Source organism: Staurois parvus, unplaced genomic scaffold (genome assembly GCF_062004578.1).
Source record: "Staurois parvus isolate SC_StPar_1 unplaced genomic scaffold, SC_StPar_1.0 ptg000175l, whole genome shotgun sequence".
In the NCBI taxonomy this organism is placed as follows: domain Eukaryota; kingdom Metazoa; phylum Chordata; class Amphibia; order Anura; family Ranidae; genus Staurois; species Staurois parvus.
The window spans coordinates 8,656,084-8,674,641 of record NW_028317971.1 but is presented as its reverse complement, the minus strand read 5'-3'; the positions used below and the strand labels follow the sequence as shown (position 1 = coordinate 8,674,641).

Genomic DNA, 18,558 nt, shown 5'->3' with positions numbered 1-18,558 from the left:
CCTTCAACCGGGAGAACCAAGATCTCTTGGGCCAGAATGGCGCGATCAGAATAACTTTGGCTTGAGACAACTGGATCTTCTGTATCACCTTCGGCAGTAGTCTGAATGGAGGGAAGGCATAAAGGAGGTCTCCTTCCCACTGCTGGGCTAGCGCATCTATCCCCTCGCTTTTGGGGTCCTTCTGCAGGCAGAAGTACCTTTCCCGCTTTGTGTTCTGGCCGTTGGCAAATAGATCGATAGAGGGGGAGCCCCACCTGGCGCAAATCTGATCGAACGCTGACTGGCTGAGGCACCATTCTGTCTGGATGACCTCTCTTCGGCTCAGCTGATCCGCCAACTGGTTCAGGTCCCCTTTCAGATGTACTGCCATGATGAACTCCAGGTTTTCCTCCGCCCAGCTCAGGAGGGATCCGGCCAACTCCATCAGCCTTGGGGACCTTGTGCCTCCCTGCCTGTTCAAATACGCCACTGCAGTGGTATTGTCGGAGAGAATCTGGACACCTCTCCCCCTTATCTTTTCCTGAAAGATCGTAAGTGCCTTGAAAACTGCCAACAGCTCCCTGTAATTTGACGACCTGCTGGAGTCTACTGCACCCCACGTGCCCTGGGCCAGGCCGTCTTCCATATGGGCGCCCCAACCAGTCATGCTTGCATCCGTGGTGATCCGCAGTGGGCTGGCCAGCCTCCAACTTCTTCCTCGTTCCAAGGTGAGGATGCTTCCCCACCACCTTAGCGATTCCTTCACTTCGTGCGTGATGCGGATCCTGGAACTCAGACCTGCTCGGCTGCCATCCCAGTGGGAAAGGGTGTGATTTTGCAGAACCCTGGAGTGAAGTTGCGCCCATTGCACCCCTGGTATTGCCGCTGTCATCCGCCCGATTATTCTCATCGCGGTCCTGACCGTGCAGGTCGACATCCTCCGGAGGGCCCTTGTGTCCTGCCGCAGGTTGAGGGCTTTTTCTGATGTTAGGTACGATCGGGCCTGTGCGGAGTCCAGGACGTACCCCAAGTACGTAATCCTCTTGGAGGGGGTTAGCTGTGACTTCTCCTTGTTGATAAGCCACCCCAAACTTTCCAGAAAAGATATCGTACGTTCGATGTGCGATCTCAGGCCTCCCTCTGTGTCCGCAAATAAAAGCAGGTCGTCCAAATAGGGGATGATGTTTATCCCTTCCAGTCTCAAAACTCTTAAAGGCTCCGCTAAAATCTTGGTGAATATCCTTGGGGCCGACGACAGGCCGAAGGGGAGTGTGTTGAACTGAAATAGCACCGGACCCTTTTCTCCTTCCAGCGCAAACCTCAGGAATCTCCTGGAATCTTCTCTTATCGGGACATGCAGGTATGCGTCTTGCAGATCTATCGAGGCCATGAACACCCCAGGTGAAAGGAGTTCCTTCACCGTGTATATGGATTCCATACGGAATTTGCTGGGCCTCACGAACTCGTTCACCTTCCGCAGATTCAATATCATCCTGTAAGCACCTGACGGTTTTTTCCTTAGAAAGAAATGGGAGAAGAATCCACTTCCCCTTTCCTCTTCTCTCAACTGGCAGATAACGTTCTGACTGAGCATATCTTGTAGGAGGTCCACCAGCGCATCCGCCATGGCCCTGTCCTTTGGCAGGGGTGTTGCAAAGAATCTCTGAGGGGGGGTCCTTGTGAACTCTATTCTGTACCCCCTGTGGATGGCCTCCAGAATGTAGGTGTTCTGGGTTATCCTTAGCCATTGTGCGTGGAAGCGCCCCAGCCTCGCTCCCACCTGGCCTCTCCAGTCACTTCGGCTGGGTTTTGGGTCTATTCTGGCTGGGGTTGAAAAGGAAACCTCCCCTGCCTCTCGGCTTGTTCCTGCCTCTTCTCGCGCCCCAGCCTGGGCGCTGGGTTTGGAACCTAGCTTCCCTCGACGCGTATCGCCTGGATGGGCGAAACCCCTTCCGTCCAACCTGCCTGCTGGGGACCGGGAAGCTCTTTTTCCTGTCGGCCGACCTTTCCAGGACTGAATTCAGCTCCGGCCCGAAAAGGAGTTTTCCTTCAAACGGCAGGCCACAGAGTTTAGATTTGGAGGCCAGATCCCCCTGCCACGATTTCAGCCAGATAGCCCTCCTTGCCGTGTTTATGAGCGCTGTAGATCTAGCAGAGAGTCTGATGGTCTCTGCTGATGCGTCCGCGATGAAGGCTACCGCTTTCTCCAGCACCGGAAGGGTCTTCAGAAGGAGGGAGAAGGGGGGTAAAAACAAAAGAGAGTTGCCAAACAAAGGCCCTTACCTTACTGCAGGCCTCCCCCGCTCCTGACAGATCTGCCTCCATGCTGCCGCAGACTCTGCCTCGGTGCGGCGGTTTTTCAGGGGCTGGTGGGCTCCGCCCCCCCCCTGCGATCCCCCCTCGCCGATCCCCCTCTCACGGTGGAGAAGCGGCCGTGGCACGGGTTCCTTCCACGGCCCGCCGCCCATTTCCAAGATGGCGGCGGCCGTTCCCTGCTCCTGCGCCGGAAGTGACGACACCCGGCGCCCGGAAGTGACGCGATCGCAATGTCCAGACCCTCCGCAGCCGAGCCTCCTGGCCATGCTGCCGGGATCCAGGAGCAGGTAAGACTTACCTGAAACCCCGCAGGGAAAGGCACCAATGCCTCGGTCGGCGGAGCGGGCTCTACCCCCCTGGAGAGCCCCGCTGGGACCATCTGGGGCCGACGCCCCCACCCTACAACGGGCATCCAGAGTGAAACTGGCTGAAAGGTCCCCCCCCTCACAAGGCCCCTGCCTCGCTTGGAGGAAGGGGGGGCCTCAGCCAGGAACCCTCTGTACTCCGCCAGAGAGCCCAGACAAAAAATAAAAAACGGGCGTAGCTCCTTCCTGGCCGGAGGAAACACTAAAACTGGGGGCCAATGGGAGAGAGGACGCCTATAAAGGGGAAAAAAAGGTGGAGCGGGTGTTTCCTGGGAGGAGCCCTATCTCTCAAGTGAGCTGTCCTAGAAGATGACTCGGGAAAGATATGTTAATGACCATTCACACCTCAAATTCCTCCTGAAGACCCCCTACCAGGTGGCCTTAATGACTCACTCCACCAGACACCTTTCCCACCCTTGGAAACAAAAGAAATGTTAATGAGCAACTCACACCTAAGCTAATCTCAACACATACTGCTATCTATGCTTCTACTCTCTCTATTTCTCTGAAACAGTCTGAAATAGTTAATTTACCACTTTTCAGTGCATTCTGGGCATTTGGCAGGTTCTCCTGTGTTTATCTTTAAAAAACGCTTCTAAACACAAATGCGCATAAACACGTTATGCAAATGTGGCTAAACAGACGTTTTTTAACCTACGTTTTCCAGCAGTCAGTTTCCATCATTCAGAAGTGTCCCGTGTACGTGGGGCCTTAGATGCAATATATCTTTAAGCGACACCTTGGTGTCTAGTAATTTTTTCCTTCCATGGTCATAAAGAACCTTGTGATTCCCTTTCCAAAGGCACTTATAAATGTGGCAGATATGACTATTATCAATATACAAATGATGATAAGGAAATACTCCTTCCCAATTCACAAAGGTTTAAACCAGGACACTTTGTCAATTGCGATACAAGTGGGATCGTATAGTCTATGACATGTAGATGCAGATCATTTTACGTCAGTATGAGAAAACGACAGTGGAAACGTATTAAAGACCATGTTACTGATGTAAGGAGAGCCCTGGCTACAGGTCCCAGGTAGATTTAATTGCCCATGGAGAGAGGTAAGCCCTGCACTGGACCTCACATCAGAGATCCCTAAAAGGTATAGGTAAGGATCCTGGGAGATCTATAAACCCCAAATAGAACTTTCCCAAGGTTCCTTTGGGACGCTCTGCCACAGGTTATATTTTATGTATAGTCTGACACCATGTCTAGGTTTTAAGGATATAAAATTGATGTTTTTACAGTTGCTGGTTATCATTGTATATTGTGGTTACCTGTGGTATATTCAAAGTCCCATATATCTATGTATCCTTCCTGTAAAAACTTTGGGATGATACACTGGTAGACCATGTGTTTTGTGTTACTCGCCGAACAATACCCCCTATATTATCCTTATTGTTCCTAGAGCAAGTACATGGGCTAGCACCTTGGTGAAGTCCTGAGGTGCAGTGGATAGACCAAAAGGAAGGGGAACAAACTGGTAATTTTGGGTGCCCACCACAAAAGTGGAAAAAATGGGGACATACAAGTAGGCATCTTTGAAGTCCACAGAGGCAAGAAAGTCTCCTGCATGGAAAGAAGCAATAACTGACTTAGTAGAATTTATGTGGAACTTTTGCACATGAAGGATGCATAATATGGAAATGATCTGAGTAAAAACCCTGGAACCTTTTCTTTTCTGGAACAATGGCTATGAGACCTTGAGAGCAGCGCACTGGAGAAATATGGTGGTCCACTAGTCTTTTGCAGGGATATTGGCAGGTGAAGACATACATTGAAATTCTAGTTTGTAGCTCCTGGAAACTACATTCTGGACCCAAACATCCAAAATGTCCTGGAACCAGGTGTCTACAAAGGCCAATAGATGCCCCCACTCTGACAAGTGGTGGTATCCCCTCATTCCAAGGAGGACTTGCTTGTGGATTGGGAGATTTGTGAGTCCAAGATTTTTGGCAGAACCTAGTCCCAGGCTTTGCCTTGAAGGCTGGGGAGAAACTAAAAGGTACTCTTTTTAGCCTGCCAGGTAGAAGGTTTCCCAGATAGAGGCCTAGCCTTCTTTTGCTGGGTCAAAAGGATACTTTTTTTCCCTCCTGTGACAGTTTTGATAACATTTTCCAGGGATTTGGCAACGACGCAATTCCCATCAAAGGGCATACAAAACAGGCATGGGAGAATAATGTCTTGGAAAGAAATTATAGCCCACAGGGTCTTTAAACCTTGGGATGTCCTCTACAGGAACAGTCAGAATCTTGTTTAGACAGAAATGGCAGGATTCAATAGAGGAAGGGCCAACTTTTTAAGTGTCTTCTGTGAAACCAGGAAGTGAGTGGAGCAGTGCTGGAGCCAGAAACAGTGCTGAAACAGTGACAGCTACCAGGTAAGTGTTTAGGGATGGGGGGCTATGACAGAGAGTGGGGTGTTTTTACCTTAATGCAGAAAACGCATTAAGATGAAAAATGCAGTTCAGTGTATCAGAGTACAGTGCATTGCGGTGCCCGGGGCGTTACAGAGTACAGTGCATTGCGGTGCCCGGGGCGTTACAGAGTACAGTGCATTGCGGTGCCCGGGGCGTTACAGAGTACAGTGCATTGCGGGGTCCGGCGCGTTACAGAGTACAGTGCATTGCGGGGTCCGGCGCGTTACAGAGTACAGTGCATTGCGGGGTCCGGCGCGTTACAGAGTACAGTGCATTGCGGGGTCCGGCGCGTTACAGAGTACAGTGCATTGCGGGGTCCGGCGCGTTACAGAGTACAGTGTATTGCGGGGTCCGGCGCGTTACAGAGTACAGTGCATTGCGGGGTCCGGCGCGTTACAGAGTACAGTGCATTGCGGGGTCCGGCGCGTTACAGAGTACAGTGCTTTTCCGGTTCTGGCGTGTTACAGAGTACAGTGCATTGCTGGGTCCGGCGCGTTACAGAGTACAGTGCATTGCGGTGTCCGGCGCATTACAGAGTACAGTGCATTGCGGTGTCCGGCGCGTTACAGAGTACAGTGCATTTTAAATATTGTAATTTTTTTATAAAACTATAGTCCGGCCCCCCAACAGCGTGAAGGTCCGTGAACTGGTCCCCTGTTTAAAAAGTTTCAGGACCCCTGCCTTAGGGGAATGACGGGAGCAAATAAAAAGCACCACTAGGCATCCTGCATAAAGGGCAAAACCCTACTTTTTCACTGTGGTGGTCCTTACATGCTCTGTTGTGTTCAAACAGACATGCTGAAAACAAACACAGGATCTAGGGGAAATGCCCCATCCAAACAGCCTTTGCCTCCCTCAGAAGTTTTCAGGGACAAGCTTCCACTGTGGCACTGTACCTGTACAGCACTAGCCGATCTGTGGAAAAAAATAAAAAATTAAAAAAAAAAGGAATAAGAAGAGCTATAACTAGGCCTTGCAGATTTGTTTGTCAGTGTCCAATCTTGTGAATGTAGCAGCATAACCCAATGTTCTATAATTTCTTCATCCTGTGTCTCTTAATGTAAAATTACAAACACGCAAGTAATTTTAATTTTTTAGGGAAAAGTGAAAAACAATAATAATAATCAACAGCCAGTATAAGGTCAAAATAGGATGAGGTACAATTTCGGTTGCATACCCAAAGTTAGGATTTTAGCTTCATAATGTCTCTGAAGAGCCATAATATCAAAAACACCCAAAAAGCAACTCTGTTCCAAAAAGTAACCCCCTCTAATGTATTCACTAGGGCAGTGGTGGGCAACCTTTTTTTTCAACTGAGCCAAAACCACGATTGAAATTTATTTTGAGAGCCACATTTTTAAAACTGAAAATACATAGGATGGTACACTGTTTTTAGTTTCAATAAGTTTTTATAGTAATTCATCCTCCATATAGTAATTCATCCCCCATATAGTAATTCATCCCCCATAGTAATTCATCCCCCATATAGTAATTCGTCCCCCCTATAGTAATTCGTCCCCCATAGTAATTCATCCCCCATATTAATTCATCCCTCATATAGTAATTCATCCCCCATAGTAATTCATCCCCCATATTAATTCATCCCTCATATAGTAGTAGTAAGTAGCAAGTAGTAAGCCAAGTCCCCCCTGTGTCAATTCACTTACCTTTGCTCCGCGCGTTCCTCTCGCCGTGTTCCCGTGCCGTTCCGGTCTTCAGGGCGTTCTGTGAGAGGAGCCTAGCTCCTCTCACGTTCATCACGCTGCCCCGCCTACACACATCCTGACAGCCAATCACTGGCTATCAGGATGTGAGTGGCAGCGAGACTGGCCAATCATTGCATTTGAGCGCGCTGCCCTGGCTGTTTTTTTTTGGATCACGCTGCAGAGTCCCTGCCTCCCGAGAGGAGGGAGGGGAGCGGGCGCCCGGCACACAAGAGCCGCATTAAAGCGTGTAAAGAGCCGCATGTGGCTCGCGAGCCGCGGCTTGCCGACCACTGCACTAGGGTAAAGCAACAAATTGAAATTTATTTTTTCTGGGATTAGTTATAATTCAACTATTCGTGAAAAATGCATTGTTTAAACAACTGCTCCTTTTTCCTACCTAAATGTTTGCATAAGACAAACAGACATAGGAACACACCATTTAAAGATACATTTAGCAGCCTCTGGCATGATCCTCAAAGTGTGCCTTGTTCTTTTCTATTTTAATCTCTTTACGCCGACCGCACACAAATGTGAGGCCTCCCGGCATCTCGGCCTAGACGCCGAGAGGCCGCAAATGCCGAGAGCATGCACCCTGCGCGCTCCCAGCACACATGTCCGGTACTCACGGAAAGGTCCCGATCTTCTCTTTTGATCGGGACCTTTCCCGATCATGTGACCGCCGTGACGGCGCGTCATGGCGATCACATGACCCTAAACCCCTTTAAGGGTTCCAGAAGCCGGGAGGCGCCGGCGTAAAGGGGTTAAATGTTAATGTATATGTAAACCCGTACCTTGTAAAACAACTCATTTGGTTTAAACTAGAGATAAAAGGCAAAACATTTGTGTGTGTAAATATATATATATATATATATATATATATATATATATATATATATATATATATATATATATATATATATAAATATAAACAAACACACACACACACACACATATATACATACATACACACACAGAATATAAAACACGTCTAGACACCCCTGTTAAAATGTCAGGTTTCTGTGATGTAAAAAAATGAGACAGATAAATCATTTCAGAACATTTTCCACCTTTAATGTAACCTATAAACTGTAAAACTCAGTCGAACAACAAACTGAAATCTTTTAGGTGGAGGGAAGTAAAAATAAGAAACTAAAATAATATAGTTGCATAAGTGTGCACACCCTTAAACTAATACTTTGTTGAAGCATCTTTTGATTTTTTTACATCACTCAGTCTTTTTGGGTATTAGTCTATCACCACGCCACATCTTGACTTGGCAATATTTGCCCACTCTTCCTTGAAAAAACACTCCAAATCTGTCAGCTTGCGAGGGCATCTCCTGTGCACAGCCCTCTTCAGATCACTCCACAGATTTTTGATCGGATTCAGGTCTGGGCTCCGGCTGGGCCATTCCAAAACTTTAATCTTCTTCTGGTGAAGCCATTCCTTTGTTGATTTGGATGTATGCTTTGGGTCATTGATATGCTGAAAGATGAAGCTCCTCTTCATGTTCAGCTCTCTAGCAGAAGCCTGAAGGTTTTGTGCCAATATTGATTGGTATATGGAACTGTTCATAATTCTTTCTACCTTGACTAAGGCCCCAGTTCCAGCTGAAGAAAAACAGCCCCAAAGCATGATGCTGCCACCACCATGCTTCACTGTGGGTATGGTGTTCTTTTGGTGATGTGCAGTGTTGTTTTTGCATCAAACATACCTTTTGGAATTATGGCCAAAAAGTTCAACCTTGGTTTCATCAGACCATAACACAATTTCTCACATGCTTTTGGGAGACTTCAGATGTGTTTTTGAAAAATTTAGCTGGGCTTGGAAATTTTTCTTCTTAAGAAAAGGCTTCCGTCTTGGCACTCTACCCCATAGCCCAGACATATGAAGACTATGGGAGATTGTTGTCACATGTACCACACAGCCAGTACTTACCAGATATTCCTGCAACTCCTTTAATGTTGCTGTAGGCCTCTTGGCAGCCTCCCAGACCAGTTTTCTTCTCGTCTTTTCATCAATTTTGGAGAGACATCCAGTTCTTGGTAATGTCACTGTTGTGCCATATTTTCTCTACTTGATGGCTGTCTTCACTGTGTTCCATGGTATGTCTAATGCCTTGGAAATTCTTTTGTACCCTTCTCCTTACTGATACCTTTTAACAGTGAGATCCCTCTGATGCTTTGGAAGCTCTATGCGGACCGTGGCTTTTGCTGTAGGATGCGACTAAGAAAATGTCAGGGAAGACCTACTAGAACAGCTGAACTTTATTTGGGGTTAATCAGAGGCACTTTAAATGATGGTAGGTGTGTACCGACTCCTATTTAACATGATTTTGAATGTGATTGCTTAATTCTGAACACAGCTACATCCCCAGTTATAAGAGGGTGTGCACACTTATGCAACCACATTAATTTTAGCTTTTTATGTTTACTTCCCCCAAAGATTTCAGATTGCTAAATTGCGTTGTACAGTTTATAGGTCACATTAAAAGGTGGAAAAATTTCTGAAATTATTTGTCTTTGTCTCATTTTCTTATATCACAGAAACCTCCTGACATTTTAACAGGGGTGTGTAGACATATATATATATATATATATATATATATATACACACACACACACACACACACACAGTCATGGCCAAGAATATTGGCACCCCTGCATTTCTCTCAGATAATGCACCACTTTGCTTGTTGAAATTACAAAATGTTTAGGCATTCTCATGCTCATTTATTTTGTTTGTAAAACCCCAAAAATGGATTGGACAAAATGATTGGCACCTTCTCTAAATTGTAAGAAATAACTGAATTCCAAGTTTGTGATGCTCCTGTAACTTGTAATTAAACTCACCTGTATCAATTAACAGGTGCTGGCAATATAGAAACCACACTGGCAACCAGTTAGAATGGTGAAACACTACCTCAACCTGTTTGTCTCTGTTTGCCGCATGGAGAAGAGAAACAGCAGCAAAGAATTGTCTGAGGATTTGAGAACAAACATTAATGAAAAGAATGGACAATCTTAAGGTTACAAGTCCATCTCCAGAGATATTATTGTTTCTGCGTCCACTATGTGCAACATTGTCACGAAATTTACAGCCCGTGGCACTGTAGCTAATCTCCCTGCATGTAGCCCAAAAGTGAAAAATGAATCAAAGACTGCAATGAAGGATTGTTTGAATGGTGGATAAAGAACCTCGATCAACTTCCAGACAAATTCAAGCTGATCTTCAGGCACTGGGTACAACTGTGTCAGCTCGCACCATGCGTTGCAATCTGAATGAAAAGAGACGCTAGGGTAGGAGGCCCAGGAGGACCCCACTGCTGACAAAGAAACATAAAAAAGCCAGATTGGAGTTTTCCAAAACTTAGCTGAGGAAGCCAAAATCCTTTTGGGAGAATGTGCTGTGGACAGACTAAATAAAATTACAGCTTTTTGGTAAAACCCATCATTCTACTGTTTTCAGAAAAAGCAATGAGGCCTTTATAGAAAAGAATACAGTCCCTACAGTCAAACATGGTAGAGGTTCACTGATGTTTTGGGGTTGCTTTGCTGCTTCAGGAACTGGTTGTCTTGACTGTGTGCATGGAATTAGGAAATCTGAAGGCTACCAAAGAATTCTGGGGTGCAATGTAGGGCCCAGTGTCAAAAAAGTTGGGTCTCCATCAGAGGTCATGGGTCTTATAGCAGGAGAATGGCCCAAAGCACATGTCAAAAAGGACTGAAAAATGGTTTCAGACAAAGCACTGGAGAATACTGAACTGGCCAACAATGAGTCCAGATCTCAAAACTATAGAGCAACAGTGGAGAGATCTCAAAACAGCAGATGGGAAAAGGAACCCTTACAATCTGAGAGACCTGAAGCAGTTGGCAAAAGAAGAGTGGTAAAAAATTTCAGCAGAAAGGTGTAAGAGACTCATTGATGGTTACAGGAAGTGATTGATTTCAGTTTTTTTTTCCAAGGGGTGTGCTGCCAAATATTAAATAGAGTGTGGTAATAATTTTGTCCAGTCCATTTTTGGGGTTTTGGGTGGAATGTGTAAGATTTGGCTTTTTGTTTCTCCAGTTTTTCTGGGTCATACCAATACAAAAGAAATAAACATGAGAATGCCTAAACACTTGTAATTGCAACAATTTTTTGGGTGAAGTGGTGCATTATTTGACAGAAATGCAGAGGTGCCAATATTTTCGGCCATGGCTGTAAATAAAACATTATAAAATACCCTTCCCCCCCTTTTTTCCCCAATAAGTGATCACATTCCCACTGTTCTCAGCTGCAGCACGAGCGCAGGGAGGAGAAACAGCAGTACATTGATCTTCCCAGTGATTGACTGTTCAGAGGGCTGTTAGCACAAGCCTAATCATTGCAGAAAAGCAAGCTGAGTTTTCAGCACAAGCCTGCTCATTGGATTAGCTCCCAGCACAGCCAGAAAACTCACCAAGCTGTGCTCTCCTGCTTAGTGTGGTAAGTTTTTAATAGGAAAGCAGAGGAACTAGAAGGAACACAAGGTATTTCACACAAAGGAAGCAATACAAAGAGAACAGGGTTCTTTTCATACGAGTACATGGTACACGTCACATGTCAGGAATATGACATGTTGGGTTTACATATTGTTTAAGTCCCAAAGCAGTGAAGTGGAACCTGGCCTCCAAGACCCATATATGTCTTATTTGTCAGCAAACTAAAGGCCGAAACCTTAAAAAAGTTGACCATCTGAACTATATTTGCAGTGCCAAAGCTGAACCTTGTAACTATAAAGCCATGTGACACACCCACACACATTTCTGTATGAAGAAAACTGTGAATTATAAACTGAAGAATGTGGAAGTTCTGTTTGCACTGCGGCCATCACATGGTCATACATGTGGAAAACCTCTCTTTTCAATTTTTAGGCAAGAAAAAAAAAAAAAGGAACGTGGAAAGGGGTGTAACAGAGCAGTTTAGAAACACAGTCATTTTAAAAGAAGATTGAATGATGTTATTAAGAAAACCCATGGTAGAACATATCAAGCCGTCACTGCTAACCTACTGCAACTGCTCATTCAGTATCATGGGCTTAATATAATTTCAGAAATGCAGACTTTCACCGATTGCATACTTATTATGTCAGGTTGGATTAGCATAACATTCAGGCAAATAGCATTGTTAGAAAGTTAGCAATGGAGAATAGCCATTGGCTAAACATTCAGCAGTTCACAGTGCTTTGGTGAATGTAGCCATAACTGTCAGGCTTCAAGGCTGTGGGTGGTTGGGTGTCATTCAACTCAGAATCAAGTCGGCAGCTATTAGATTTGGAGAACTTTCTGCAGGCTGACAGCACTAATGAGTATTTCAGTGAAAGTGGCCTTTTTTTCTCTCAAGGCTGGAGTTAAGCTTTAAGTAGTCCTAAGCAAAAGATACTTACCATACTTTTCAAGTCGTCCTGTTTGAGAGCTGGAAGCTGCAACTCTAATCGACAAAGGTTTTGAAAACGGTCAATAAAGTCACTGAGCACAGATGATGGTTCACATACTAGAAGAGCCCAGAAGTGATCTGCAATTAGAAAGAGAGGATTAGTAAATCTGATCCACCCAGGATGTAAAAATATAAAGGGCTAAGCACACCTGTAATTGAAGACCTTGCCATAGTCCTGACCATGGCTCTTTCCATGAAAAGGGCCAGAAGGTTTTTTGTGAACCTTCAAAAATTTGTAGAATCTAAGTATTGTGCAAGTCTTCCTGGTTCAGACAATGAACATCACTATATTTGGAACAATAGGAATTAGGTCAGGAAGCATGCAATAACAATACTTAAAGTGGATTTTTCCCCCTTTCACAAAAAAAAAAAATAATATCACTGTAGCATACAGTTCTGCATGTTGATGTGAAATCATCCTACATTCACAAAGTATTAGTTGCATTTTACAATCTCACCTCCCTGCCCCTCGGGTCCTCAGTGTACTTGTCTCTGGGGAAGCTAAAATGTGCAGTGCTTCCAGGATGGACCAAAGCAATTCTGGCGATTCCTGTCAGCGCCTGAACAATGAAGCCCTGGATGCGCTGCACAGAAGAGTGGGAATTTTAAATCCCTGGATCGCTGAACTGGCTGCGTGGGCTCTGATAGCCCAGCTTTTTCAAAGGCAAGTGTTATTTCACCTTTAAATCACCATGGCCTTACATCTGTATCCTGGGAACTTCCTGTCACTTGTTACAGGAGGCAGACAAAGAGTTCCAGGCCGAGTTCCTGGAAGTAAAGGAAGATGGATTCATCTGCCCTTAGTATAAAATGGCCACTGTGACAGGGCCGTCTTTAATACTGATTGGATCCTAGCAAACGTTTTCTTGGGCCCCGACCTCCCACCTTGCAATTTCATTCTCCACCTGCTCTGCTCTGAGCAGATCACGCAGTGATTGCGATTGGTTACCAGAGGTTACAGAATATCATTAACACTCTCTGACTGGTTGCTAAAAGTTACTGCACAATCTTACCACTCACTGATTGGTTGATAAAGATTACTGCACATCCTTACGACTCACTGATTGGTTGCTAGAGGCTACTGCACATGATTACTACTCACTGGTTGTTTGCTAGAGGTAACAGCAGATCACTACTGTTCACTAACTGGTAGCTAGAGGTTACTGCACATCATCACCACTCACTGATTGGTTGCTAGTGGTTAGCATGGCAATCTTTCTGTGGAGGGGCCTCTTGACTGAACGTGGCAGTCTCCATATGGAGGGACCCCTGGACTGGAGGTGGAAATCGCTTAATGAAGGTGCCCCTGGACTGGAGGTAGCAATCTCTTAATGAAGGTGTCCCTGGACTGGAGGTTGCAATCTTTTAATGAAAGTGTCCCTGGACTGGAGGTAGCAATCTCTCTATAGATGCCCTACATAGGAGAGGCTGCTACCTCCAGTCCAGGGACCCCTCTATAGGGAGACTGCCACCTCCAGTTCAGGGGCCGGAGGCCCTCCATAGAAAGACTACTATCTCCAATTCAGGGGCCCCTCCATAGAAAGACAGCTACATCTAGTCCAGGGCCCCTCCTATTGTAGGGTGACATTAGAACGAAAAGACCCTGGGATAGTAAATCAGTGCAGAGTGCAGGAACATTGTGCGCTCGCCAGCAGTGTAGGGGTTAAGCTGCGCACCACAGCTGTGCTAGTCAGGTCTGTCACTGTGAGCACAGGGCAGCATGGGGCACCTGCTATGTGCTGATGGGATTGATCGGACACGGTCACAGTAGGGCCTTGGGAAGGGGGGCGGGGCGGCACGGAGGCAGAAAGCCCCAGACTACCCACACGTGCCGCAACAGCAGCGGCAGCTTCCCGCAGTGGAATTGAAGTTGTGCGGGGAGCGGAAGAGGACAGATTACTCAGTCCCGCCAAGGCTGCAGCCGGGACTAGAGGAGGTAAATGTGGCTGACTGCTCTATCTGTGGCCAGTACCGGCAAACCTTGAAAAAAGCAGGTTTAAGGAGCAGCTACTTTGGGCCCACCAATAATGCCCAGGGCAGCTGACCCTTTTGCCCTGTGTTAAAGACAGCCATGCACTGTGCGAATAATGGGAAAGAAAAGAAAAAGAAGATAGGAAAAAAAATAAAAAGCTTGCAATTATTTAAAAGTACCTGTTTGAAGATTACCATCAGTAAATATGTTTAAAAGTGTCTTTGCTGTAATTTTTATAAGAGGGACAATCTCCTTAAAATATCACAGCTCCCTGGTAAGCAAACTGGGTATAAACCAAGGCTATACAATACATAAAGTTCTATTATCCATTGCTCAGTTTACCATCACACATAAATACACCAGGATAATCAACATTTAAATAAGGTCTGTGATTATATAAATCAACTTACGAAAGTAAATTTGCCACAATGGCATCAAACTAAGAGATGGTCATTTGAAAACAGTGAATAACTGAAAAAGGTTATCATATATTGAGACACATGTATTTCTTGGAAAGTTACAGATGTACACAAACTCCACCAAAAGCCCTACCTGGACTAGGACTGTCTGGCCAAAAGCAGAACTTTTCATGAGAGGTCTTTAGTTCTTCTTGTAACTCCACACAGCGCTGCTTATCTGAACACAAAGTCATACATTTCAGTACAGTGTTTTTATCTATATACGTGCTGTCAAAAACAGTGAAGAATTCCTATACCCACATAAAACAAATTCACAATGAAACAAGATTACATTTGCCAAGTCAAATAATGGGTGGTATATACACCTTGACAATAAAACTCAAGTTAGACTTATTTGTAACTTGTTTTCCAGAAGTCTTTCAGAACAGCACCTGAGAGATTGCAGGAACACCAGACACAGGAAACACTTCAACTTTTGGACTTTAAAATTATGCTTCACAGATCCTGAGTTATGGTACAGTACCTATGGCTAAGCTGAAACACATAGGCACAACAATAAAATACAGCATAAGGGCAGGCAATTGTTGCTGTCCTGAAAGACTACTGGAAAACAAGTTACCGTTAAGTCTAACTTGAATTTTCCCAAAATATCTTTCAGGACAGCACCTGAGAGGATAAACAAGAACTTACCACTGTAGGGAGGGACAACAGCTTGCAAGACCTCTGCTAAAAGGCCTGATCCAATTTATAGTGGTGAACAAAAGTGGATATGCTTGACCACATTACCCACTTTGCAAATTTGTACTGGAGTGGCACCAGCCTTTTCCGCCGATGTGGCTGTAAGAGGCCTAACAGAGTGAGCATGGATTCCCAAAAAAAGGGAAACAAATTCATCCAAACATAAGCTTCTATAATAGCTTGTGAAGTCCTTGGTTAGCTCCAGGTAACGCGACACTGTTCTTCTCATGTCCAAGGTATGAAAACTTTCCTCTTCACCTCCTGATGGATTTGGGCAAAATGTTGGTAGGACAATGTCCTGAGAAGTGTGATAAACAGAAGAAACCCTGGCTCTGTCTTTAAAACAACCCTATCTGGGAAAACAAATATTCCCTATTAGACAGAGCATGCAGTTTGCTGATTCTGCCATGAGCCACTATCACTGCTATAAGAATAACTGTCTTCAAGGTAATAACCTTCAGGGATGTACTATCTAGAGGTTCAGACAGATCCTTTGTTAGTGCCTGCAGGACTACTGATAGATCCCTTATGACTAAAGGCTTGGTAAAACTGAACATTCCAAAAACACCCCTAAAGCACCTATCTACACTTTGAGAGTGCTTATAAGGCCCCTGTCGGCACATCTTGTAAAAATTCCAAAAATAGAAGAAAGCTCCTCTAGTTGATGACCAAAATGATTGCACCAGGTGTGGTAAACTCTCCATACTTTACTGTAAATGGCTCTAGTTACTTGGGACTTCCAAGATGAGTAGACATGCAAGATGCAGGATCCTTCTGAATTCTTCCTCGATGTTCTCTGAGGAAGTCACGTGGTATGTGATGCAACGCGTTGGAGGACAGAGCCGGGTGACTTAATTTCCAGTTGTGTCAGAACCAAAAGTGTGGGGAGTACTGCATCTGGAAAGCAGATAAGCCTATCTTTGCCATATTTATGTAAGTGGCACTCTTGTTTTATCCAATAAATTTATTTTTTAATACTACACTATGGTGGGCTTCCCCATATGTATAATCTATAACATCAAGGGAGAATTGAGAAGGATCCTGCATGACAGACTAATCGGGTGGAGTAACAGCATCCCAACAACCAGAGGTGTCTGTTTTTAATGCGCATTAGACCTATATGAGAGTATGGGTCTAGGTTAGAGGCAAGCGGCCATTTCTTTTAACTGGTAGAGCACGATTTGTATTCGTAATCACAATGAAAGAGGTTCCCATATGAATAATTGATGGTTACTAGAATATTACACACACGCATTGTATGGACAGGGACTGTTCTGTGATTTATGTTTAATATCACAATTATTTGTATTGTATTATATCACTTTATTGATGTTTTGTAGAGTATTGAAGTTTTTAGACCCTCAAATTCCTGGGTGTCTTCATAATCCTTTAAGAATTTTCAACCTTTTTTTTGTCACTACATTGGGTCATTGCATTATATATTGCCATTTTTTATTGTGCTGCACTATTTTTTAGTTTATTTACATGAGAGGATAAACAAGTAATATTCCTATAAAATGTGTAGTGCAGCCCTATAAAATCCTAAAAACATATAAATGCAAACGCCTGAGGCTAAAATGCACAAGGAAATGTCCAGTATAGCATAGAATAGAATACCAAACTGGTGACAAATGGTATCCGTATCCAATGAGAAATAATATTTCCCAACAAACATACACTGTATAACAAAAAAATGCAACAATATTAAATGTCCAATAATAAGTTGAACAGGTGACTTCTCTATTTCGAGTGACACATGTGACCAGTGACGGGCAGGGAAATCAGTAAAATTGCACACTCACCAGAGGCGCAATATAAATGCGCATTTACAACAAATACACCAGAGGTCCCCTCTGTCCTGTGAAGGATGTAGCCTGGAACCTCTTCTGTGGATAATGGTGATGGAAAGGCCCTTCTAGAGGTCTCTTTTAAAGCTGGCTACGGTTGGGATCTGCTTTTAAATTTCTCTCCTCTGGGCCCTGGGATGGTCACCTGGGGATCCCGGGGGATTAAGTGCTTTGTTGATGTGTCCTTGCAATCAACTTCATCTTAGTAGGACCACACGTAAACTGTCCAACCTTGCCCAGGGACTTAGGGTTGATTCACACCACAGAAATACAGGCTGGATTAGTGTTCAGCAGCTCCGTGGATTAGTGGTTAGCACTGCTGCCTCACAGTGCTAGGGTTGTCGGTTTGAATCCCAACCACAGCAATGAATTTGCATGATCTCCCTGGGTGGCTACCCTAACATAGATGTGCTGGTGGCAGCGTCTTTGCTTTCTGTCTAAATGATCCCTAGAATGTGAATTAGAATGTTATAATATTCCTACCTGAGGGACGGACCACTGCCTGTAGAAGCTTCCTTCCAAAGGCCAAGTCCTGGTTAGAAAGAAGTTCCACACAGTAGTGTTTAACAAAAGTATGATTATTTGACCAAACTGCTGCTCTGGAGAGGTCTTCCCATGAAGCACCTGCCCTCTTCGCTCAGGAGGCTGCAAAGGCTCTTGTAGAATGTGCACACACTCTAGAAGAAGGCTGTTGGCCCAAGCTCTTGTACACACACAAAACAGTTTCATTAATCCATCTGGCAATAGAACATTTTGAAGCACAAAGACCTTTCCTGGGGCCACTGAAAAGAACCAGAAGATGAATAGATCTTCTAAAATCTCTGGCTACTCTCAAATATTCTAACAAACATCTAATATCCTAAAAACTATACAACATTTCTCTCATTTTGGGAGGAACTGCAGAAGGAAGGCAAAGTAACTACCTGGGAATGGTGAAAATCTGAAGAAATCTTAGGAAGGTACATAGGATTGGGTCTCAAAACCACCCTGTCCTCCAAAAAGGTCAGGTAAGGATTCTTGAAAAAAAAATGACTGAGTCCTGCACTCTTCTGGCTGGTGTGATAGCCAGCAAGAAGGCCATTTTACTGGAAAGATGCTTTAAAGAACAATCTGATAAAGGCTCAAACGGAGCCTTAGTGAGAGCATCCAAGACTAGAGACAGATCCCACAGAGGAACTATCTTAAGCACCCTAAGGGTCTGCCAATCCCTAGCCAATAAAAATCTCCTAACAAGAAGATCCTCTGCCAATCTCTGGTCCAAAAATATAGACAAGGCTGCCACCTGTACTTTTAAGGTATTGACCGCCATGCCCTTATCCACCCCAGCCTGTAAAA

The 18,558-nt window shown here is 44.7% G+C and overlaps 1 protein-coding gene across 1 annotated transcript in view; it reads right to left on the bottom strand.

Moving 5' to 3' along the window:
• ZC3HC1 (zinc finger C3HC-type containing 1) overlaps positions 1-18,558 on the bottom strand; it is a 45,946-nt gene that overhangs the window by 18,867 nt on the left and 8,521 nt on the right. Inside the window, exons 4-5 of the mRNA XM_089676916.1 lie at positions 14,772-14,855; positions 12,198-12,325 (exon numbers count right to left, since the gene is read on the bottom strand). Of these exons, the coding sequence (XP_089533042.1) occupies positions 12,198-12,325; positions 14,772-14,855 (212 nt within the window). The remainder of the gene's footprint in view (positions 1-12,197; positions 12,326-14,771; positions 14,856-18,558) is intronic.